This window comes from Ostrinia nubilalis, chromosome 27 (genome assembly GCF_963855985.1).
Source record: "Ostrinia nubilalis chromosome 27, ilOstNubi1.1, whole genome shotgun sequence".
Lineage (NCBI taxonomy): Eukaryota > Metazoa > Arthropoda > Insecta > Lepidoptera > Crambidae > Ostrinia > Ostrinia nubilalis.
This window is the reverse complement of record NC_087114.1, coordinates 6,241,245-6,266,191: the sequence shown is the minus strand read 5'-3', so window position 1 is coordinate 6,266,191 and position 24,947 is coordinate 6,241,245. Positions and strand designations below refer to the sequence as shown.

The 24,947-nt window shown below is 37.5% G+C and overlaps 1 protein-coding gene across 1 annotated transcript; it reads right to left on the bottom strand.

Annotated features, from left to right (window-relative positions):
* Nucleotides 1-408: 408 nt before the first annotated feature.
* On the bottom strand, nucleotides 409-24,615 carry LOC135084802 (segmentation protein even-skipped-like). Its single transcript, XM_063979540.1, has 4 exons — nucleotides 24,188-24,615; nucleotides 6,374-6,437; nucleotides 5,852-5,984; nucleotides 409-726 (listed from the first exon to the last, which is right to left on the bottom strand). The coding sequence occupies exons 1-4, from the start codon at nucleotides 24,528-24,530 to the stop codon at nucleotides 409-411; spliced, it is 858 nt and encodes a 285-aa protein (XP_063835610.1). The 5' UTR covers nucleotides 24,531-24,615.
* Nucleotides 24,616-24,947: the final 332 nt, after the last annotated feature.

The following is a 24,947-nucleotide window of genomic DNA, read 5'->3' as shown; positions in this document are numbered from 1 at the left end:
TCGGTTTTTGTGAATTTTGCTCAATATTTCTATTTTTTTGTATGAAAGGGCAAAAAGTTTGTTTTAGAAATGAATTCGCCATCCTTTAATTATCTGAAAATGATACCACACTTGCCCTAATACCCATAGTTTTGAAGATATGTGCCTTAAAGTGAAGCGCGGCGGAAGGAAACTTGCCCCCCCTCCCCCTGCTACCACAGGGGGGGCTCCCGATGTCTACCGACGGAAATCCACTCAGGAGTACCCAAAGAACCACTGTTGCAAAAATGAGCCTTCTATACCAAAGTGGAGGGGTTCTTGCACTAAATTCCCTACTATAATACATAAAGCCTCTACACTTAAAACTAGTGTCTTTCATAAACCTAATATTTACAGTAAATAAATACCTTACCTAATAACATCTTACTTTCATTTATCTACGTTAATGTTGAAATTGGGGTATGGAGGCCTTAGGGCCTCCGCGTTGACGGGGGAAGGGGGGGTTGGGGGGATGTAGGGGTACCGGGGATAGGGGTAAGGGTAGGGATACCCTGAGGGGAGGAGTTGGGGGTTTTGGAAGGGGATGGGGAGGGCGGGGGAGGGGTATCCGTAGGGAAGGCCTACGGATGAGGCTGCGGCCTGGAGTATTGAGGCCGCAAAGGCCGGATCGCTGTAGACTGCTGCGTAGGGCCAGGCCACCGCGATGCGTTGCCGTTTGTCTTTCATACGCCTGTTTTGGAACCATACCTGTGGGCAAAGAGAAATAGGGTTAATTGTTGTTACTTCTATTCTTTTCTCTATCACTTTGATCTGTTGTTCTATTCTTGGTAGGAGTCAAACGATGCTTGCTTAAGTGAAGCAGCAAATCGAACGCACAGCGTTGAATAGAGCTCTGTGATTGGTTCGTGTGTCACCCTGTGCGTCCACGCGCACTGTGAGACCTCATAGTAATGTTTGTGAATACGGGCTTTAAACTGTGACTCGTGGTCGTGATGCACTTCGACTTGCACCAATGCTGAGTTGCACCAATTTAGTTACTTTAACCGTAACTATAACCATAACCGGTGTTTTTGTGTGGAGTTTGACAGAATTTTGACGTTTGTTAAAGTAAAGGTGGTGCAACCCAGGGTAAGCCGTCATAACTAGTGTCCGGAAAATTCGAAATCACTTGAAATTGATACTTTTCTTTGCAGCAATATTATTTGATTAGATCATAAAAATAATAGTTTGTTTTACAATTCTCACGAACAATAACTTGCCACCTTAATTAAGGCTCCGTGTTTGGCCAATTATCGAATCTAGCAACATGTGATCAAGTAACATCATTTCAAAATATCAGCTTTGCCACCATTCGCACCACGGTGCTAATTAATTGCATATTTTCTAAAATAACCATTAAAAATAACACACAGTCTGTCTGTGTCAACCTTAAGTCCATAATGGCGGCTTTAATGGTTAGAGAAAAATATGTTCATTGCTTTGAACCTTATTTTTATCTCGCTAAAGTTTAAAATATGGTGGCATCAATTCTGCCACCACCAAAGGTTTGAAGAGTAAACAAAGAGTTTTTAGTTTCCCTTTTAAACGTTCAACTCTTTCACTCCAGCGGCAAAGGATAAAGACAGAGAGCCTTTGTCCGAGAATGATGACGTGTTAATTGGCGGGAATTTTGCGCGCGAAAGCAGAGGAAAACCTTTCCTTACCATAGAGAACGCATTGTTTCTTTTTTAAATGTTTAAAAGCTTTTAACATGTTCCGAATTTGCATTTCGAACGCCGTATTCAAATGTTTTTTTTTATTGCATTAAAATATCAGCCAATTTTATAACTTGAGTTTATTATAAACGAATGATTATGAAAAATCTACTAATTTTATCACAACCTGTTTCCATTCGATTTTATTACATTAATCTACAAAAATCTACGCGTAACAGTATTTGTGAGTCCATTAACAGAAAATAAACTTTAATTAAACGACAGATACATTATCAATACCATATTAATTAATGTTAAAGAACTTTATGTTTTTATTGGACACTAGCAAAACTTTCGATTATTTTGTAAATTGAGTTTAAAACATAACGGTTTTTTTTTATTGTAAGGCAACTCTAGGAAGTAGCAAAAGTAATTTGTTAAGATTTAGTTTAATATCAAATGTATTGCAAAATGTATTACTTAAAACGACTCTACAAAAGCTTCTTGTAATTTTTGTCTTCTCTAAGCGCTGGTAGGACAAAAAGATTATGTATGAGACATGTAAACGCTCCCTAGGGGAAAAAAACAAGTTATTTTTACCATCATCATCATTTCAGCCATAGGAACGTCCACGGCTGAATATAGGCTTCCCAAATATTAATCTTTTCTCTACTCTTTAAGTATTTTTTTAAAAGAAAATTATTGTTTGATTTAAAGGTAGGTACAATGTTTATAAGTACATTAGAAAAGCCTTTCACCACGTATACATAATGATATTCTAAATTCTAAACCCAAGCTTATAGTAAGTCATCGCGTGTCCATTGGCGGGGCAGTAAATATTCATCACAATAAACAAACACGCGGGAAACGTGTCGATTCCGTTTATGGCGCATCAAATGGTAGCCGCCGCGTGATATAATAGTTTTTAATTGGCGTAATCGACGCAAGCGCAGGCGTAGGGCTGCCATCGTCATCATTTCAGCGCAGGACGTCCACTGCTGAACATAGGCCTCCCCCGATGATTTCCACATTCGCCGTTGTTCGTAGCGGCCTGCATCCAGCGCCCGACTAGTATCACTCATCATCATTTCAGCCACAGGACTTCCACTTCTGAACATCGGCCTCTCCCTTTTCCACATCGGCCGGTTGGTAGGCGCTTTCCTGCTACCTCCATGAGGTTGGTCCACCTTGTGGGTGGCCTCCACTCCAGAACCTTGCTGCCCCATGGGCCATTAGTACTGCATAGGTACTATGTACCCTACCTGTTGCCACTTCAGCTTGCTAATCCGTCGGAATAGTACTAATACTTGAAACACTTTTTAAATCCTACTAGTATGAGGTTGAAATTTTGTTATGATGGATGGATGTTTGTCACTAAAGAGTGACTTTTACGCAAATACTAGAAGAGTCGGAATTTTTTTAAGTAACTGCATTTTGCACGGAAAAAGCTCGTTATTGAGAAAAAGCTCGGAAAGTGACTATTTTCACTTTGGTCGACTTTTGTTTTTTTTTTTCGAATCCATCTCAGAACCTCAGATAACATCATGGCATGGCCAAGTATTTCCCCGTTATTATTTCTATATTTTACAAAGATTCTGTTCAAAAAGAGTTGTGTAGAGATTTTTTTTATTTAGAGTTTGTTTGATCTCGAATGAACAGACTCTCCTCAATTCCAATTCTATATTCACTACGTGGTTTACCTATTGATAAGTGAACAGCCCTACTCATCAATAGACAACCGATGAAGTCTTTCCATTCGGCCCAATATAACCGCTGCCCGCTCTCAGTTATAATGTTCATTAGCGCTCTGCTACTGAATAATTCGGACCATTAACGCCTCGACAAATTAACGTCAATGTAAAATACCGATGGGCCAATAAAAACATGTGTTCTTTTTTAAAAAAAAACGAATCGGCCGTTTTCTTTTTTTTAATGGCAGTGATAATTGACATTATGACCGGACAGCGCGGGAATTTAAATTGGCGTAGAGGTTTTATTGGGTTTTTTAATTTAATTAGCTAAGATTGAAACAGATACCTGACGGAGTTATTTATTGGTGTAACATATTTGTTGTTTATAAAATCAAGTGTTTATGATATCATCAGACATTATTAAATCAAGTCGTCAAGAATGCTGCAAGATATTTACCAGGTTTCTTTTTCATTTAAAATAAGACTATCAAACACACCCTATTTCGCGCTAAAATAATTAAGATAGTTTTATTTTTTAAACACATACACGCACGCCTTGTGCACGCCATAAAGTTTTATTTTATACACATGCAAATGCATTACATAAAAACAACAGCTGACAGTTTAACTTTTAATCATAAGCGCAAAGACATGAAGGCTGTACTGCCCAAAGAAAAAGAAAAGTCCTGAGAGAAATTATGACAGTTATTTTTTTTAAATCATCATCAAGCCTCCATCCAAGGCATCGAAAGTTACTGCTCATAAGGCCCCGATTCTGAAACAGTACTTCACACATTTGCTCCGTGATCTCTGCGAATTAGCGTTCGTCCATAAAGTGTTCGTGATGGAAATTATTGGGCGTCTAATTGAGGCATCATACGCGTTCGTTTAGCGCGTCTTTGTTTGATATTAACTAATAACATAGCCTTGATTTGACAAACAATTTGGTTATGGTTTTTCAATGATGCACGCGTTTTTCCTAAAATAAGCTAAATATTGTTGCTAAGTAACTAGGTACTTTTTTGACGATATGTAAGTTTGAATAAAGAAAGCGCTCCCTAATCCTAAAGACAATTTGATTAGAATAGACTACTAACAAATACTAATTTGAGTAAGTGAACACTAACTAAAACAACATCGTCACATCAGCCCACACATTTTCCTTGCAAAATAGTATCTGTCACGAACGACATGAAGATAGTACTTGAGGTCCCGTTGTTTATACAGACGATAGCATATCAAGCTTTATAAACTGCGGTATCATTCAGTTGTAAATTATTTTACAGTCTTATGTGCGGTTGACTGTAAAGATGGCGGTTCGCAGAAACAGAAGACCGAGACACGAGTCCAAGACGGGAGACCGCGACCGTTACTTGACTTCATCCCCCGTAGACAAAATGCCAAATGTGACAGTTTTTATGTCGAAAGATGTTCGAAAAGCCTTTTTTTTGTATGGATTTTCAACGGATTCGAGTTTGAATGTAAAAAGTGTCACTTGTCTAGACCCACAGATAGGCAATGCTTTAAGCATCAGTTCGCGACCGAAACAGAGGAGTCAGTAACCTAAGTCAAGTAACGGTCGCGGTCTCCTGACTAGGTCTCTTGCTTAACAAACCGAATAGAACCGCCTTTTAACAAATAACAAAGCAACCACTTAAGACGCATCATAGTCAAAAAATGACAAGCAATGACATAACCCACCGTGGGTTGACTTGCCAGATGTCACACGCAACCGTTTAGCCTCTCCCATATAATTGGCGCAGAGGCCGCTCCTGGCGCGTGGGCGTCTCATCAATGAAGAAACGACAATTTGCACCCGCTAAGTGTGGAAAACCGTATCCTTTGGCGGTTTGGCGTTTTGAAACTGTGTTGCCATTAGAAAATACTATTTCTAGCTAAAACAACCGTGGGCGTAGGCTGAACAACGTTTGTGACAGTTGTAATTTTCGAAATCGCTTCACTGTAGTAATTGCATAAAAATCGCACCGGGCGAAGGGATTTCGGAATTAACGGCACAATTTAGGCAGTATTATCGTTAGGAAGCGATTTCTACCCGACAACCCGGGGGAGAAGACAGAGAAAAGAGGGCAAGATCCTACATCATTGGAACAAGGTGTGAACTACATTATTTTGTTGATCACAGGTTGCGGGTCGAATCAGGCCCTTTGGCCAGGCCAGGCTTTGGATCCACTAAAACGGAGAGGAAAGGTTATTTGTGGAAATTACGACATCTAGATGCGGGCAGCGCAGGACCGTTCATTATGGAAAACCTTGGGAGAAGCCTTTGTCCAGCAGTGGACGTCATTTGGCTGAAACGAGCGAACATTTTCTCCCTCTCTACTGAAAACCGAGCCTAAGTGATGAATTTCGAAAAATGTAAGAAAAGTACAGAACCGACCAGCATGGCTGAACAGCTGTGACAGTTTTATCGCCTTAGGGCGTCGTAATAGATGCTATATTGCAACAATATTGTACAAACAAGCCTACCTTAATGGTAGACTCTGGCAGCTGCAGCTGCGCGGCCAACTCGCAGCGGCGCGGGCGCGACACGTAGTTCTCCTTCATGAACTCCTTCTCAAGCCTCGCCAGCTGCTCCCTCGTGAAGGCTGTGCGGTATCTCCTGTGAAAGATTGGATCAAACTTGGAGTGCAAGTGCGGTTTCCCCAGTCGATGAAACACATGCTGTCGTGCCCTGTGTGCCCAAACAACTGCGCGCAAGAAGTTTTAATGAAGGCTACTGACAACGCCACTCTTGTAGCGGAGTTTTGGGCTGACACTATGTAGGTTTGTTGTCGACACGACAAGAAGAAGACGATAATGTTATTAAAATAAAGCCTTTTAGGTGCTTATTATGGTTCTTTAGTCTTAAGAAGTTTTGAGCTGGACGTTAGTTGTGCGTTTACAAGACCGCACAATCCTCAACAAAGAAAATTCTGTTCATGCAAGCCAAACGCACATCACTAAAGAACGAATGACCGTTACTTAATTATGTAAATAATTTAAATATACCTTATGTTTGGATCTGGTTGTGATGAACAGCTGTTCATCTGTTCCTGCTGTGGACTCAGTGATTCTGTGGACAAAGAAAATGATAAAATTAGATCATAAATAAACTTAGTCAAACACTTAAAATATCCAGAATAGTTTATTACTAATTAATATTCTGATTATGTTTTCGATAAATCTATCTAATAAATACCTAAATAAAATTATCATAATGATTCTTGGCTGTATATTTTAACACCTTGACCAAAAAAGTGTATGGTTTGATGACACTGGCCAAAATGCCGCTAGTTATTAAAAAAAAAAAATTAATTATCTATGGTTTGATGACACTGGCCAGCCCCCTTAGACAAAATGCACTTTTTGATCGAATCGAAAATCGAATCCGTCAAAACTCCATACAAAAAAGGGGCTTTTCGACCACTTTTCGACTGGTTTGCGATTATAATTTGCACTTTGTCTAGACCCACAGAGCATCAATAATAAAAAACAAAATAAAAAACACTTTATACAGATTAGGGTCCCTATTCTGTAAGCACTCGACTTAATTTGTGTTGTCTTCTAAAATTAGTTCTCATTCTAAGAGTTGATTATCACTTATCTCGGCCTAAAAGCCACCGCATCTTAAAGGGTTGTAAGTAGTCATATTATCTTAATTACTGCCCGTCTAGACACCCAGCTACTTGAGGACACTCCAATCACTGCCACTTATTGACAAAGAAATAAGATTCAATTTAGCTAGTAAAAAATATAAAAATTATGTAAATAGTAAATTAATTCCGCATATTATAAATTTTATTAGCTTGATCAATAACATGAATTTGGTGTCAAATTATTAATTTTAAAGCGTTATTTCATATAAGATGTATTTATTAGCAGCTTTAAAATGCGCATAGCCGTATAAGGCTTTCAATAATATTTCGATTAGTCATTTAGGAACGCTGCCACGAAATTTCGATCGACCGGCAGATCAAGCGCCGCAACTGGATTGGCCACACTCTCCGAAGGGATCCCGATTATGTGATCGGATGTGGGGATGTCCCCAAGCAGGCTCTGGATTGGAACCCCCAAGGAAAACGCAAACGGGGTCGCCCTAAGCAAACTTGGCGGCGCACTGTGGCAGACGAGGCGAAGAAAATCGGCAAGACTTGGAGCGAGATCAAACGCGAAGCTCAAGACTGAACGCGATGGAGGACTGTTGTGGACGCCCTCTGCCCCATCGAGGGGACATAGGACCTTAAGTCAAGTAAGTCAATTTAGAAAGAATAAGATAAAAATGTTGAAGCCATTCGGTCGGGATTGATTTTCTTTAATAGCTACACACAACATAGAATTTCTTTAAAACGCTCAAATACCTCAAAAGGGCTCGAACCAACACCGGTATCGATACCAAAACTAATTAACTCATGAATCCGAGATTGACTCATCATAAAAGTGAAAAAAGTGAATCCGACCCGAGAACCAGTAGCTCCGAGGTGCTAATTGAGGCAGCAGCGTTTCAAAAGCAGTACATTAACACAAGACAAACACAAATGAACTATTGTCTAATTAAATATTTTCCCATGCGGTGTGTGTGCCTTTTTTCAACTCGAACTGTATCTTTAAGAATCGCCGCCAAAGAAGCCGCGCGCCGAAAAAATACCGCCCAAAAACCGCCATCTTTACATAACTGATTATCTACTGAAGTGGTTCCAAATTTAAAAAGGGCGCGCTCTGTTGACATTCGAAGAGAGCTTCCGAGTCGTCTATTGTCTATGCCCGATTAAGATGTAGATTGAACGGTTCCGCTTTTAGATGCGACAAATCAAGATGCGGTTGAGAGTCTCTAATGGAGCTTCTACCATACATGTGATTTGCCCTTCGTACTTTCTAATATTAGTTATTGACCGACTTCAAAAAAGGAGGAGATTCTCAATTCGTCTCTATGTTTTTTTACATACTTTATACAAAAGATTTTCAACATCTTTGTCTGATACTAAAAGGCTTTTTAAAAACACTTAAGTACGCATCACTAACGAATGAATTTTGAAAACTTAAAGCTGACAAAATAGATTGCAAAACACTTCAACCAATATTTTAATGTCATCAACAGTTTCGCAACCCATTTGGCAAACAGAAGACGAACAATTAACAAAGCCCGCTAATTGATTCATAAAAAGTCCCCCAAGTAGCTAATTAAGTGGTTATTATCGAAAATTTATTGCACATTTGGCTGCATGTCTACCAACATGGCGTCGCGTCGCGGCCACTTGACAATCTGACATGTTCTCATGCTGGGTGGCGACAGAACACTCAAGCATTTGCAGTCTCGCCGGTAGCTTCCTTTTTGTTACGAAACATTGATACTTTTTCTTGTCTATGGCGTCCAGCTGCGCGGCGCTGGCGTGTGCTCTTTAAAAAAAATAAGGAAACGCAAAGGAATATCGTTGGAAAGCTTCCGCTTTGGTTTTGTTTAGATTGCTGTTTTAATGCACGCAGATGCTGGTTTTGGCGGCATTAAGTTGACATGGTTTTTGTGAAAGTTATTGACAAAACGTAATTTCAGAAATCTTCACATATTTTTATGACCAGACATAAACTGATGATTCTTTGTATGAAACTGAACTGATTCAAATCAATTTAAACCTTAATTTACAGAGACCACGACCAGCCGAAAATTATACAATTCTCTATCTTACACTAATATTAAAGTGGAAAGATTTGATTGTATTGAATAGGCTCCGTAACTACTAAATTGATTTGAAAAATTCTTTCACAGTTAGAATCCTATATTGTTTCTGATGAACATAGGCGTACGATGTTCGTCGGGTCAGTTAGTAGGCTATAAAGCACAGGCTACATTTCACTAAGCTTAACATTGTGGCATATTAAATTTTGGTTAGATTTATCGTTTCTTTTGTAAAAATTGTATAATCTATTAGTATTTTAAAATGTTCTCGCCTTTGCTAGTTAAACTTGCTCAAATCCGTGATGGTGGGGGCCCGGTGACCTGTAACACAGGTATTTATTTACCTAGTTCAGGCTCCGGTCTCACACACTCATTAATGTGTTTTAAAAAAGTTCCCCTTTTACAATTTATTTATTTAAAATAGTCTGATGTGCTGTTGACTGTACTATAAATATTTATTTCCATGACTTCTGAAATGTCATTCCACTCAAAGCCTACATTTTGTAACGAACGTTCTCTGTGGCGCAAGCGCACGATTCACGAGCGATAATGTGCAGCGCACACAGACGCTTGAAGGCTTTATTACTCTTCATTCGGACGTTAAATGAACAAAGATCGTAAGGGAATACTTATTTAAGACTGAAAAGACATTGTAGAGCTAATTACTTGAAATCTAAATTCTGACATATAATTTAAAGTGAACGAAGAACATGGGAATACTTAATTTAATATCGAATTGAAACTGAAAGATATTGTAGAGCTGAATAACTTAAAACCTAGATCTGAAAATGTAGGATTTCAGTTAAAGCCATATAATTTCTTATGAAAAATCCGACAGCATTAAAGGGTAGATACGAGTAGATAGACAGAACACACTTTTATTGTACACCACACATTATTTTTTTCGGGAAACTTTAAATAATTTACGATAGTAGGTATCTACCTAACTCAAAAAATGAGACGCTTAATAAACACTCAAATCAGTAAAGTTTCCACATTTTTACAAAGGGAACACATTTCTAGTATTAAATTAAAAAAAAAACATAATTAAAAGAAAGCACAAGCAAAGCATTTCACTGCACAGATTAATTTTGAAAAGAACCGTGCGATGTGGAAGTCATTGGGGGAGGCCTATGTCCAGCAGTGGACGTCCTGTGGCTGAAATTTATGATGATGAAGATGATGAACCATAATGTGGTATCGTAACATACGAAATTCATTATTGGGATTGTTAGAAGATCCTGTGGATCATATTTTACTGCATTTCATTGGAAATTCCATCCATCCTCAATTTCAAGAGACAAAAATAACTGTATCTCTCACTAAAAGCTATAAATAGACGAGAATCTTCTTTTTTATCGTGATTATTGTAACAAGTTCTGTACTGTTCACGCACGTGAACTATAAAACCATTTTGTACCGACTCTAAGTGAGAGGTTTCTATGTGGTACATCGGCGTTACGAAACTTCGCGCGCTTTTTAACACGTATCGCTTTAGGGATGGCAAATGGCAATCTTTTGAAAAGAAAGAAAAATGCCAAATAAAATAATTGAAGGATACTAAATACTCGTAGATACTCTTTTGTAAAGGTAACAAAAAAACACAAAGAAATAAGTTCAAAATTATAGAATATAAGGATTAAGTAAAAAAAAAATGAGAAAACACGATGTCTGTGCCACTGTAACTGTAATAGTTCCTATTCTGCAACAAAGAGTTGCAAATAAGCAAAAAAGTGATGTGCTGTTGACTCTACCTAATTAATTACAAGCATTTTTAATACGCTTTTTTTACCATCATGCTTTCGACCACTTTCCATTAACATGCTTTAAAAAACATGTCGCACATCTAGCTAGATGTAGAGTAGTACTCAAAAAACTTCTTTAATTCAGGAACAGCATGACATGTGTTTAGGTAGTTTTGACGCAGATTTCGATTTCAAAACTCGGTTTTTCTATTATTTTTCGTTGTGCTACCCTGTATCTCACGTATGCAAATGTTCCAATGTCTAGATTTGAATGACTACCTGTAATATCTTTTCCTAACTTTTCGGCAGCCCTATGCCGAATGGGCCCAAATCATTCGCGTTATAAGTGCAGCTCATATACGGCTCTTTTATCACCATTAGTTCGTTTCACAACTCCTGATCACCGCCGTGATTATTAGCGGTACAAGTACAACTCCGAAACGGTATATTGACTCACTGATGGGTGAAAAATTTCTAAGAAACCACGTAACTTGAGGAAAAGTACCATGTTTATTACACAATCTGTATCGAATGAAGACTATTTGGTGCTATATTTAGTACTTATTTCACTGATTCTGGCTGGATACATTAAAGAGATATTGAGTAGAGTCCTCGCAGATCCTTAATCGGACTGTTAATCAGTACGAAAGCACATTACACTGCACATTTAGCATTCTCATTAAAAATAGAATCTACGTAAAATATTGGCCAATAATACAATTCTGTAGGCTGTTGGTTGGGACTCGAAAAATATCTCAAATTTCAAATAATAAAAATAAAACAAAAGAAAACAACAATACACTGTGCACTAAAACATCTAACTACTACCAAAACACCAAACAAAATACTACAACAACAAAAATACCTAAATACCCAACGCCAACTCCCACAACCAATTACAGCCTTAATTAATAGTGGCGTCGCTCAATTAGGGGTCCGAATTGCTTGTAACCGATCGCCATACATACGCATCGGCATTATCGGGATTGCAGAATTGCCCCCACGCGCGCGTAATTACCTCTGTGGCCCTTAATGCGTTTATAGTCTGTGCCACGCTTCCGGCTCTGTGACAGCACTGACGGCGCGGCGGCGATTTGAAAATGGAACGATTCGATTTTGTTTTTGTAATAGTCAAATGGAGTTTTGATGTTATTATTCGATGATGTATTTTGAAAGGGTTGTCTAATGATAAATTATGGGACTCGTAGGAGATATAAAATAGTAATTGAAGCTGATTGTTTTCACCCTTTTAGATTTGGTGTCTCTACAATATTCGGCACAAGTAGCGGTGCTTGTTCTTGCACTCTGTGTTATAACGCTTACAATTTCACAATTTCATGACGAGAACGAGAAACCCTTAAGCGAAGCTACTACTGACAGTGTGGTGGTTGAAATGAAGGAATGATTCATACCGAAGGAAGGAACGACGGTATATTGACGTCAATAGTGTCTGATCCGTTTTAAGTTCTACTTCTCACTTCAGCCACAGGACGTCAACTGCTGAACATAGGCCTCCCCCAATGATTTCCATATTGTCCAGTTAATTCTGCTTAAAAGAAACAATTTAAAACTTAACAATCCCATAACCAACTCAAACTATTACACTGGGGAATAAACAATAAACAATTCGGAGCGAAACATTTGCTAACTAATTATCCAGTACAATTACCCGTCGTCCCCCAGGATCCCTTCAATAAAATCCGTATCTACAAGCAGCGTAATGGTGATAAATATCACAGTGGGGACGCGGCAATAAAAACAAAATCAGTTTAAGCCCAATTGACAAGACATGCAGCGTTAGCCCCTGTTCTGTTCTGGGGGGCTACTCCGAAACGCTGTTTACGTAGTTTCGAGTCTATTTGTCACCGTCGCTCACGTTGGCATCACGCTTTGTGCGAGAGGGACGAAACTTCAGATGACGTTTTTCGGAGTAACCCCGCTGGCTCTATTACGCGCACGCGTCGGGGAAAGTTGACCCCATGTTTGCGAAAACGTTTGCCGACAAGGGTTTGCTAGGCTTTTGGGCAATTTGGATTTTGATAGTGTTTTTAAAGTTAAAAAATACTAATTTAACCCTTCCAAGTAAGCTAAATACATACTTAATAATATGCTTCTTGCTTGAATTAGGTTACAAGTGTCAGTTTAAACTCAGTAGACGTGCAGCGTGTTGGCACCTGGTACTCTATTGTGCGCAGCGTCGGGCAAGATACCGACAAGTGTTTGCTAGGCTTTTGGGCAATTAGGAATTTGACGGGACAGAAATATGACTATGGCTTATGAGTAGAAATGATGATGAGGTATTTTTATGTTAATAAGTACTATTAACCCTTCCAAATAAGCTAAATAATAAGCTTGTGTTAGGTTACATTACAAGTGGATTCATCTCAATAGTCCAATGGTCGATGGGACTCGAATTAACGTTCCCCGAAAATCTAATCGAAAGACCGATACCGACTCTCAGATTGTCGCCTTTTGTTGTCGCAATATTGAGGAAAATGCTTGAAGATTCGTTTAGAACTAAAATGTTCCAGTTTAATTAAATTAAGTACTGATTAATCATGTAAATGAGACAATTTCAACGTGCATTGTGTTTAGTAGTGATGAATGCTGACACAAAATGCCTCAATAAACCAACCTCAATAAACACCGAAACAATAGGTGTGATTTATATCTAAATACAACGTTAGGAATTATTTAACCAAACGGAAGTCAAACGCGCGATTAACACAATAAAGTACACTAAACCGACCCCACGTAATCCACCCCCAATTACAGAATACACCCACGCGGTGACATTCTACTTTTTCTAAACACCATAGACAATTCGCGCCATTAACCTCGGCCAATCAAAATGGCGACAGCTGCGGTCAGTTTGACGTTAATTTGCGCGGGCAATTTATAGCAGCGGGTACTGCTAATTGATTGATGTCATTGGCGTACAATGAAACTAAATGGATCGATTTAATTACAATGGTGTGCTTTAGGGCTTTGATCGGCAATTAGAATGGTTATTTTGATTACCTGCTTGTTTTTGGGAGTTGTATTTGATTTTGTATAGTTTGACGTAGGTAGAGTTCAAGATAACATTATCCATTGTATATTTTATTGCATATTGATGTTTTCTTTGTGTTTAATATAACCTGTTAGTTTTGTTTGGTAATTGTGAAAATTATATTAGTTTAAAAAAATACCATGCATGTATTAAACATTATCACCAACAATCCCTATTTTAGATCACCTAAATGTCGCAAAAACAGAAAAACATTGAGACCAAGGCTGCGAACCTAACGGTACCTTCTCGATTGGCCCTCAATAAAAATATTCGACCGACAAAGCGCTCGGGACTAAGCGATTTTATATTTTTACTGACCACAGACAAAAGACGGCGGACCTCAAAGGAGGCTGTTAAATGTCATAATTGCTTTTACAATCTAACGAAGATAATGATTACTGATGTGCAACAACAAAAACAAACTTTTAACTCTAAAACTGAAGGAATATGCACCAAAATGTATTGCAGGCAAATATAACGGTTACGGATTACCTGAAAAAATCTAAGTTTGCTTATTTTCGTTTATGGAGTTTATTGCATGCTTTTAGAAATGTTTGTCGGCAATTTCGTTTTTAATGGTACGTATACTGGGTAGGATATTTTAGATTCTATCCAAGCATTATTCAAGAAAATTATGACACAATCGGAGGTTAATAAAAATGTAAGGTTATGGAATGATACCTATAGAAAAAGACACCAATAGTCAAGGCTGTCTTTTATTAGGAAAATATTTGTTGATAACTGAAAACAACCTTGTTTACTCAGAAATACAGGGACGTGCAGTTTTCTTCAATTCTTGCAATTTTCAGTTTAAAAACTGAAAATTATGTAAGAAGCCTAACCTGAAAATAATAGTGAAGCCGCATGCCCCAGCTGAATTATTCTAGGAGTATGTATGCTTAATATTTAAAAGTGATTTATAAGTTCAGAAACCCGCCAAAAACGCGACCGACCAAAACTAAAAAAACAAACAATACACTAGTCAAGAACGTCTGAAAAATATTCAACTTATTTATTTATTTGAACACCAACAAGGTTACATTGGCTTCACAAAAGTAACTATAAAAAATGACACTTCGCACCTTTAAATTTAAACCGTTACTAAACGAAATTATGAAATTTTGCAGGAGAGCCAAAATAAGAAAAAAGTCAATGTTTTTTTTCAATACAGTCAAAGGAAATAGTATTTTAAGGCTTCTTAATGAGTTATATGATAGATATGTGCTAACGCTATGTTATGTGATTTACAAAAATAAAATATTTTATATATAGTATTATTTATTTTGATTTATATAATTATAGTAACACTTTACCATTTACTATTTTTTCATTTTTAAATAAATTACTATTCAAATTGCAGTCCAAATAATGTTACTATATTGAAAACTATTTAAATTTCAATGATAATGGTGATATTATTATACATTTAAACTGTATATCATAGAGTAGGTATTTGTGATTATGTTACAATATTAAAAAAATAACAAACATTCGAAATCAACAATATTTGATTACAAATTAAAGATATCCATACAAGCATTTAGCCTAGTTATTTATTAATCAGTCTTAAGACATTTTGTACCTTTAAATCATAGGAAGTATAACTGATAACGAATAAGAAAAAAACACACTTAGCAATTACAAAAAATACATAAAAAATGTATTAAACTCAAGTAACAATCTCAGCATTATTTCCCTACCCTCGAAAGGTTGTTCACATACCTACCTTAAATCACTTAATAATAAAAATAATGAACAATATTTTGTGGCCACTGCTCAGAATGGATGTAAGGTTGAGTCTCGTGGTACTAAAGAGCTCCTCCTCATAGACATAACCATTAGCCAACAAGTTCGGCGGAGCAGGAAAGCTCTCTCTGCTGCCTGGATTGACTATAAGAAGGCCTATGATTCGGTGCCTCAATCATGGCGGGAGAGGATCTTAGAGTTGTATAAGGTAGATTCAATGAGATCCTTTTTACGCTCATGCTCATGCATGGGGCAGTGGACTACAGTCCTTCGGCAGCCAGGTGGTGGTGAGAGGTCTCCTGATCCATTGAACTTCATAAGGATTGAGCGAGGCATTTCCAGGGTGACAGTTTGAGTCCCTTGTGGTTCTGCCTAGCACTGAATCCTCTTCGCACTCTGTTAAAGGATTCAGGGCTTAGTTATCAGCTACGAAGAGGGGGTGAGGTCATTAGTCACCTGCTCTACATGGATGATCTCAAGTTGTTCGCAACAAAACGACAAGACCTGGTGCAGTTGCTAAAAACCACACAGGTATTTAGCAACGCCATCAGGATGGAGTTTGGTGTAGACAAGTGTGCGGTCTTACATTTAGACCGGGAAAGTTGTGAATTCTCCGAATTTACAACTTTTTGAGACAATGACACTCAAATCTCGTCCGAAATTGAGACCTATAAGTATCTTGGTATGTCAGAATCGTTAGGTATATCGGTAGAAGACATAAAAAAATCGGTGAAAGAACGCTTTTGTAGCCGACTGACAAAAGTTCTTAATAGCCTTTTGTCTGGCGGCAACAAAGCAAGAGCTTTCAACGGTTGGGTGATGCCTCTACTAATATACTCCTTCGGCATACAAAGATGGACTCTGACTGACTGAGCTTAACGCCCTGGATAGGAAGGTACGTCAGCAGCTCACACAACATCGCATGTTACATCCGCGCTCATCTGTAATGAGACTGTATATTCCACGGAAGTGGGGAGGTCGAAGCTTTTTAAATGCCAAGAACCTCCACAACCGTGAAGTGTGCAGTCTCAGGGATTATTTCCTTACCAATGAGTGCGGAATGCATCGTGATGTTGCGGCAGTTGACAAAAGCCTCACGCCGCTCTCCTTCGCGAACGAGAACTGGCGCAAGCCGCGGATCGGAATGACGTATCGGATTTGCATCTTGTGTAAAATTATAGTTAAAATTATATTAAGTTCGTCCATAGATGTTTGCTTGGGTTCTTCGAAACATGAGGAATCTTTTTCAGCGTCCACAGCTTCCATAATGCGAGCCAAACGTGGGTTCCGGAAATACGACATCACCTGGAGCAAATAAATGCTTTTAATCTATATTTTATTATAGACTAAAAAAATGTTTCACTATTGTAACTAGGCATACCTATCATAAAATTTACTCATTGCTTATTGAAAAACTGTAATTAACGAAATAGGCACCCTTTAGTGATAAATATTATTAGATAAGTACCTAAAAAAATAAAGGGAAAATGTGACTATACCAACTGTTACCGTTTACCAAAGAAATTTTATAATGAATTGTGTATTTTTTTTAAACGAAAACTGTGTTTAAACATATAGTCACACTTTACTCATTAAAAAAACTAAACAACTTACCTTTTTTGTGACGAACGGCCGTTACTATCCAAATAATCACACTATGAATTTAAACTTTCGTCATCACTCCGCAACAAACACGTTCTTACTTGCATAGACCCGTTATTGTATTTAGCGAGCCGTTCAAAGTTTGGCTTAGTAACGTTATGCTTTAACGCTAGATGGCGTTAGAAGGCAATTTTGAAGAAGTGGTCTATTTTATCTTGTAGTTTACGTGTCCTTTAGTAAGATGGCGTTGATAACTCATTTTTGCGAAAAATTCGTTTAGTAACGGTTTAACTTTAAAGGTGCGACTTGTTAAATGCAAACTTAATTATAGAACTTCAGAGAAAATTCGTCACACTGTCCTTGTTTATGTGTTAGCGTGTGTGAAAATTCAAACGTGCCAATATGTGTGTGTACGGTTGACAGACAAGGACACAAACATCTTTCCGTCTCTACATAACAAAGTCATCCATACCTTTGCTCTTCGGAGACGACGGGGGAGTATTCTGCTGCAAGTCTACAGACAACGGCTTACTGAGGAGGTGATCCATCGAATAGCTCCTGTACGATTCCATTTTCAAAATCCAAATTCCCAAAACAAACAAAAACTACGTTCCTTTTTTAAAAAAGAGTAAAAACTCCTTGCACTCTGGTGAAAACAGGTTACACTCTCCGCTATTAAAAAGTTAATAAGCACTGGCCGTAACCACTCGAAACAGTAAACTGTCAGTGTGACAGTTTGTTTTCATCGGCGGCGCCGCCTCGCACTAAAAATCTATAATGTTCTGGCCAATAAACGGACGCCAGCCATCCCCACCAATCAGGGCGGGGCCTCGTTATCCGCTATCTCTTTCGCTCACGAGCTTTCATGTCGAGCTTATTGCTACTAAAGCCGGTGACACAGTTAACTCGATCTAATTTTTTATTGAACGCAATAAAACTTATCATTTTATTTACAGTGTTTGATGCAATCGTAAAACATATTTTGCATAAACCTTAAAGTTTATTAGCATCAAATTCGTTATGATCATCATAAAAATGATATTTTATGTGGTTGTATAAATTAACAGTTATAATGGTAACCGTCGTAAAATTAGAGGCGAAAATTTGTTTAGCTGCTAAAATGAAATTGACAAATTCTGTAGTGCTATTAACAGATTTTATGAATAAGTTATTTATAGCATAGGTTAGCACCTACATCGCAGGCCTTTCGTTTTTTTTATTGACATAATAATTTCAAGAGGTTCTTTAGATCTGTCATTCGAATTCGATAATTTACCAGAGGCAAATGCAGGATTTGCTACCAACATTCGCTTTATAATCTGTAAGGTTTAGAATTGGTAACTGCTGCAATTAAAATCGTTGCGGGTCCAGTGACAGTTTAACTTTCCTCGGAACAAACTGACCTTCACTGGAAGATTTTTATTGGCGGTCAAGCTGTAGATCCTGGCTACAGAGTTGCAGCAGCGGTGGGAACGTGACGTGGGAATAGTCCCGTTTGCTGCTATTTAAGGTTTAAGTATTCCACTTTGATCACCTGGATTTGATCACCCAAGAGATCAAAGTTGACCCCAGACGACAGTTTGGTGTCCTTTGATTACCCATGGATAAGATCACCTAGGTGGTCAAAGTGGATTTATTATCAATGGGTGATCAAAGAACACCAAAGTGTCGCCTGGAGTCCATTTTGATCACCTGGGTGATCTAATCCCGGTGATCAAACTGACCTATTTTAAAAGTCAAGTACTTATCTGATCAAAATATATTTCACAAGCCCAGTGTGCCTCCAGCCTTAGGTTTTAATCATGTGCTCATTTCACTGTTAGCGCGCGAACATCATGCCGCGTTATGGCTCGCCCCCAGTTATTAATATGCGCTAACTTTACAGTTTACACTGTATACGAGATTATGTAGTGTGACGTCATCTTACTGATTTGGGATTTAATTTGGTTCTTCAGGATTCTTGTGAAATTGATTACCTACACTACAACTAATAGAGATAGAAGACGGTTTTGTAGTGAAGTTAAATCAAGGGAAATTATTTACATGCTATCAGAATTTTTCGAAGGTATTCGCCGAAACGATTTGCTCAAAATGGGCTACAATATTTTCACTCGAAGAACCCGATTTTTTTCTCTCTATTGTAATATAAGAAACACAAAGCTCCGTTACATGTTATGGTTGTTGAAAATAGCAAAATTAGTTTTATCATTTAATGTCATTTTTTGACGCTCTCACTAGTAAGCGCGTTTGATGTAAACTCACACTAGGCCCTCTGATTACAATGAAACCAAAATCAGAACATCCAGAACCCATTTTCAAGATGAATTTCCTCAGATCCTAGCACTGCTTTTTAAAAGGAACAGTAACATCGTTATCGTTAATTAAACAAAAGCTAAATGTGATGTTGTGACAAAAGTAGATTTTCTTCAGCCGATTGTGCCACCAAAGTGCCTTCCAAACATTATTCGTAGAACCATTACGCCGACCAAAAATGTGGGAGCAATAAAACCAAACGTAAACCAAAACAATTACATTATTTGAAAACAATGGCGGCCATAAAAGAGAAATTCTACCTTCCTTGGACTGGCCAAAATGTTTACTCACCACTCCATAATTGAGCAAAGACAAAACTCAGTACTGCCAACAAAAGAAAAGTGACCATTGTTTTTTTCTTTTCCATAGAGTTTTGGCGGCAAAGCACAGAAATGTCACGCTGATTCAAGGAGGTCAACAAAGGAGTCTCTATTGTAACCAGCTGTTTTGTTTTGGCAATAAAACGCTACCGTTTCGACCGATAATTTGTCAAAATTAAAGCGTAAAGGGATGATTTTGCTCGCACACATTTCTCAGTAACGTTTGTTTCTCTTGACAATTTTATTAGTGCTGGTCAAAATCTTAATATTTTTATGGTAGACTATGGTAGAGTCTACCATAGAGGGAATTTAAAGTGGTATTTTTAACTTTTATATTGTTTCTCTTTTCGGAGACAATTATTGTAATTCTTTCACTTTTTTGGTAGAAAACCACTACTTTCTAGGGTTTTTTTGTGCCTAATTAATATGCTTTTCAAGGAACTAGGTAGGTACTAGGAAAGTCACAAATACATTAATATTTTTAGCCTCTTCAATTATTTTTAGCCTCATACGGAGGTTGTCCATTCGACTTTTTGTTTCAGCGTATCGGTAACAAATATTATACTTTTATCAGGTCACTTGTAAGTTCTTGAAAGTCACTTGTTGGCCACAAAGCTGGAAACATTGAATTTCCAGTTTATTCTGTAAACCATTATTCGTACCATTTAAAAGAGCTCGTGAAGCACTTTCAGGACCAGTAACCAGTTTTTCGATAATATCTTGTATAGTTTAGAAATAATCGAGTGAGATCACTTATCGTTTCCACCCTGTATAAAAATTATCTGGTGATCAGAAAATTTACCGTAACATCACTAAAATAATCAGAAGATCGGATAATTTACCGTAAATACTATTATTCTTCCATCCGATACTGACAATTTTGTTTCATCCGAAACCGACTACCATTTTGCTTAGCATGTCCAATTTCACGCCTGCACTATCAATATATCAGCTAAATCACTTTTTCATTGTCATCTTCGAAGTCCAAAACAGTTATTATCATGCATCATCCAGATAATCTCGCTTCAATTACAATCCCCTTGTAATATTTTTATAGCCATTTTGATATAAGGGGTCGCGCAGGGCTCGCAACTGGGCCCACTATTGTTCCCCTTGTCTTTTTTTAATCCAGTGTTTTGCAAACAATCCAACAGTCAATTCAGTGTTTACTGTGTTTAAATATTTATAATGTTTATTCAAATTTCGGGGGGAGGCAGTTGGATTGTGTAATTGGTTTTTAAGTGTTGTAAATGTTATAATAGGGGTTTAATGTTTGTTTGAAATTAAAAAAAGTGTTATGGTATCGATACACGAGAATGTTTAGATATTTAAAAAAAGGTGTATGGTACTGGTAGCCACCTGGAAAGTGCGGATAGTTAACTGCTACATCCGTTGGGCAGTTGTCTATTTTTATTTTCTGGAACGTTATTGCGTCCTAATTTGATATTATTATTATGTCTGTAGGTAATGTATTTGTAGCAGCTTTGACGCTTGGTTTCATTTAACTTTTATGGTTAAAACTTATTTTCAGGGTATTAATTTTATTGCAAACTACATTAGTTTATATAATAGGTAATAATATACGAGTACTTTTCGCTTAACTCTAAGCAGCTCAGTACAGCTGCTCTCAGTTTAAATTAAATTAAAATTAACGCAAAAATTTAAAATTTTACATGAATTTTGTTATTGTTTCAAGATGACGACCAAAATTAAAATAAATTCAATAAAAGTTAACCAAATAAATTAGTTGTTATCGCTCTCTCTTTGATAAAAATGCACATTTTGCAAGGAAAGCTTTATGTTTCACATTATTTCAGTATAACCACATCATGTTCTTTTAATTCGCCTAAATCTTTATTTCAAAAATATTAAAATAAACATTAGTTATATTGCCTCACGAACACGCTTTTATTTTTTCAATCCCATATTCCAAATCTTTATGACTCTACATTAGAAATTTTGCATCAGTTTTAATTCTTATAATCCAAAGTCTTAGCCAGCTTTGACAGTCAGGTACTACACAAACAGGAAGACGCCAGTTTACGGTTGTTTTCTAGACTTATCGAAGGCTTTTGATATGGTTTCTTATGAAATCCTATGGGAGAAGCTGGAAACTACTGGTTTGCCTAGGGAGCTTGTTGATATCTTTAGATATTGGTATGAACGGCAAGAAAACTGTGTAAAATGGGCAGGAGAGACATCTGACATGTATCGGTTAGAATGTGGAGTGAGGCAGGGGGGGTTAACCTCTCCTAAGCTTTTTTACCTGTATATTAATGAATTAATCGTCGGGCTCAGTAGCATGCATGCGGGATGTTCCATAGATGGTCAAATGATCAATAACATTAGTTACGCAGATGACATGGCACTGCTGAGCCCGTCGGTTGGTTCTTTGAGAGAAATGCTGCGTGTCTGCGAACGCTACGCTAAAACACATGGGCTCAAGTACAACTGTAAGAAAAGCGAGATTGTGGTGTTTGCGGCTCGTGGTGTTTCCATAAGACCTGTACCTCCAATCCGGTTAAATGGTGAGCAATTGAACATAGTGCCCACGTTTAAATACTTAGGCCATGTGGTCACTAGCGATTTGAAAGATGACAGTGATATGGGAAGAGAACGCAGGGCGTTGTCGATACGGGGTAATATGCTGGCCCGCAGGTTGTACAAGTGAGGTAAAAATAGCATTGTTTAAGTCGTACTGTCAGTCCTTCTACACGAGCGGCCTGTGGGTTAGCTATACACAAAAGACCTTCAACGCTCTGCGTGTTCTTTATAATAATATGTTCCGGGTGCTGCTGGGACTGCCGAGATTCTGTAGTGCGTCTGGTATGTTTGCCGACGCTCACGTAAACGGGTTCCAAGCCGTGATGAGAAACAAAATCACATCCATCAAAAACCGAATGCTCGACAGTCCCAACAGTATTCTAATGGTTTTGGCGGGGAGGTGGGACAGTGTCCTGATAAGACATTGGATCACCGCTCTAATAAACCAGGAGCAAATATATATAAATAATTAATAATGTCAAATATTACTACTAACATTAGATGTAAGAACATTGTTACTAACATAATTGGATCTTTGTAATCTGAATAAATGAAATTTATTATTATTATTATTATTAGTCCAAAAACCATTCATTAGTTGCATCAGATTTCAATTCTTCTATATTCCTATAGTGACATTTATACAACTGTGTTATTAATACTAAACCCTAACAAGATTACAACATCTGAGGTGGAATTGTGTAAAGCAATCGTAATCATTTGACAGTTCATAACGTACGATAAAGTCAGTTAAACAAAGCTTTTGACAGAATAATAAAACACCATAATCCATTGTTTAACCGACATTATCAAAACAATTGTTTATTTTATGCAGAACAAGGCAGGCATGATCGCAATCGTACCTACCTGATAAGTGAGATGCAGTCTAGGATGGTACATATCAGCCTTGTAAGTGCCTATTCACTCTCGCCTTTACATTGTTTTATTGTTATTGTTTATATTTTAAACAGTTAAGCTCTTTTGTTACTTAACTGCAATCTTCAAAGGCACCGACGGCGGCAAAAAAGGTTTCCATTATCTATTTACCGTTAAACCATTAAAATAATGGGAATTGTAAGGTTTAAGTTAAAGGTACAATTTAAATTATCAATATCGATAATGGTTTTAAGAAATTACAACTAACATAGTTGTTTGTTGTTGTATGTTATCAATAAGTCTTATCAGTAAAAAAAAACAGGTAAGTATTCAACGTCAATTACAATGTTCTTATTTTACAACAGTACACATTTCATGTTATAAAATCTGTTATGATTTTATTTACGGCTGAATTTGTTTTGATCTATATATTTTTTTGCGAATGATATTGTTTTTTTTTATACATTAAAGTAAGAATCTATTTAATTGTCAATGTTTTTTGTTTAATACTGATAAAATAATCTACAACGCGTCAACGTAGAGCTTATCTGAAGAAAATTTTGCCGTCGGGAAAACTGCCTTGCCGTTTCCACAGCCGGTAGAGCCAAACTCTCTACCATTTAGCGTTTAATTACGCATTAAAACAAAAGAAAATCACATATTATGAGTGTTTTCATTTCAATTGAAAGTAGGTAAAACAAATTATTAAAATTCAAAATAAAAAACGACTACGGCACGCTACGCTACGGCTACGAATCTACTAGATAACTACGAATATTTTAGTTGCGTTTTTTCGCTAGATTTTATCTGTTTTACAGTATAAAAGTCATTGATTTTTTGAAAATAGGCTTTTAAAAGCACTTTTATACGTCTCAGTATTACTGAAACCCTACCACTGCTTCGGGACAATGAATGGGTCATTTTTGAGGAGATGCATAATAAAATGTCACTCACCATGAGGTCTGTCATCCACTCCATCGCTATCCACTTCACTCCTCACGCTGCCAGGACTGGCCCTCTTCAGGTCCTCTTGCCCTCCCGGTTCCCCCTGGTAACCACTCATAACCCTCTTGTCATAAGACATGAAAAACGGAAAATTCGGCACCCGATTCTGCTGAAAGTAATACCCCATTTTCCCATCCCTAACTTTAACATCCTCATCCTCCGAGTGATCCTGGGATATCGTGTTTTCGATATCGATTTCGGGAGACCTCCTCTCGGAAAGCCCGACAATCGATTCAATCGAAAAGTTTTTAGGCGGAATCTTCGTCTGCATTTTACTGATTTCAGAGTCCATTTTGAAAAAAAAACACTTGGATTTGACACCACTGCACGCGCGTTTGAAAATTCGAAAATTTGAATTTTGTATTTGGAACGTCCGAGTGTCGGTTCTCGACTGAGTTTGGAGCTGTCTTTGTAAGCTGCCAGTGAGCGACCACGCCTTCTCAATGGGGAGTGGACCTTTTCTTCGTGGTGTTATTGCAAGGGAATTTCCAGCTTACTGCTTTTGTATAGCGTTCATTTTAGAATAACTTGAGCGTAGTATTAGTAGGACTTAGATGGGATACAACTGAATTTCAACTGTAGTCATGTTAAATAAAGTTCATATTGAATATTTTAGTGTGGATAAAGTTATCATGCCATCACCCGCTTCTATTGAGTGATAAAAAATTGTATTGTAGTTTTATTGGTGTAAACATACAAATACTATGAT

What these genes read in the sequence shown, in the direction of transcription:
- LOC135084802 (XM_063979540.1), bottom strand. Translation starts at nt 24,530, where the DNA reads ATGGACTCTGAAATCAGTAAAATGCAGACGAAGATTCCGCCTAAAAAC. An exon ending in AGTGGATGACAGACCTCATG is followed by an intron (nt 6,438 to 24,187) that starts GTGAGTGACATT and finishes CTTTGTCCACAG; the next exon opens with AATCACTGAGTCCACAGCAG. An exon ending in TGCCAGAGTCTACCATTAAG is followed by an intron (nt 727 to 5,851) that starts GTAGGCTTGTTT and finishes CTTTGCCCACAG; the next exon opens with GTATGGTTCCAAAACAGGCG.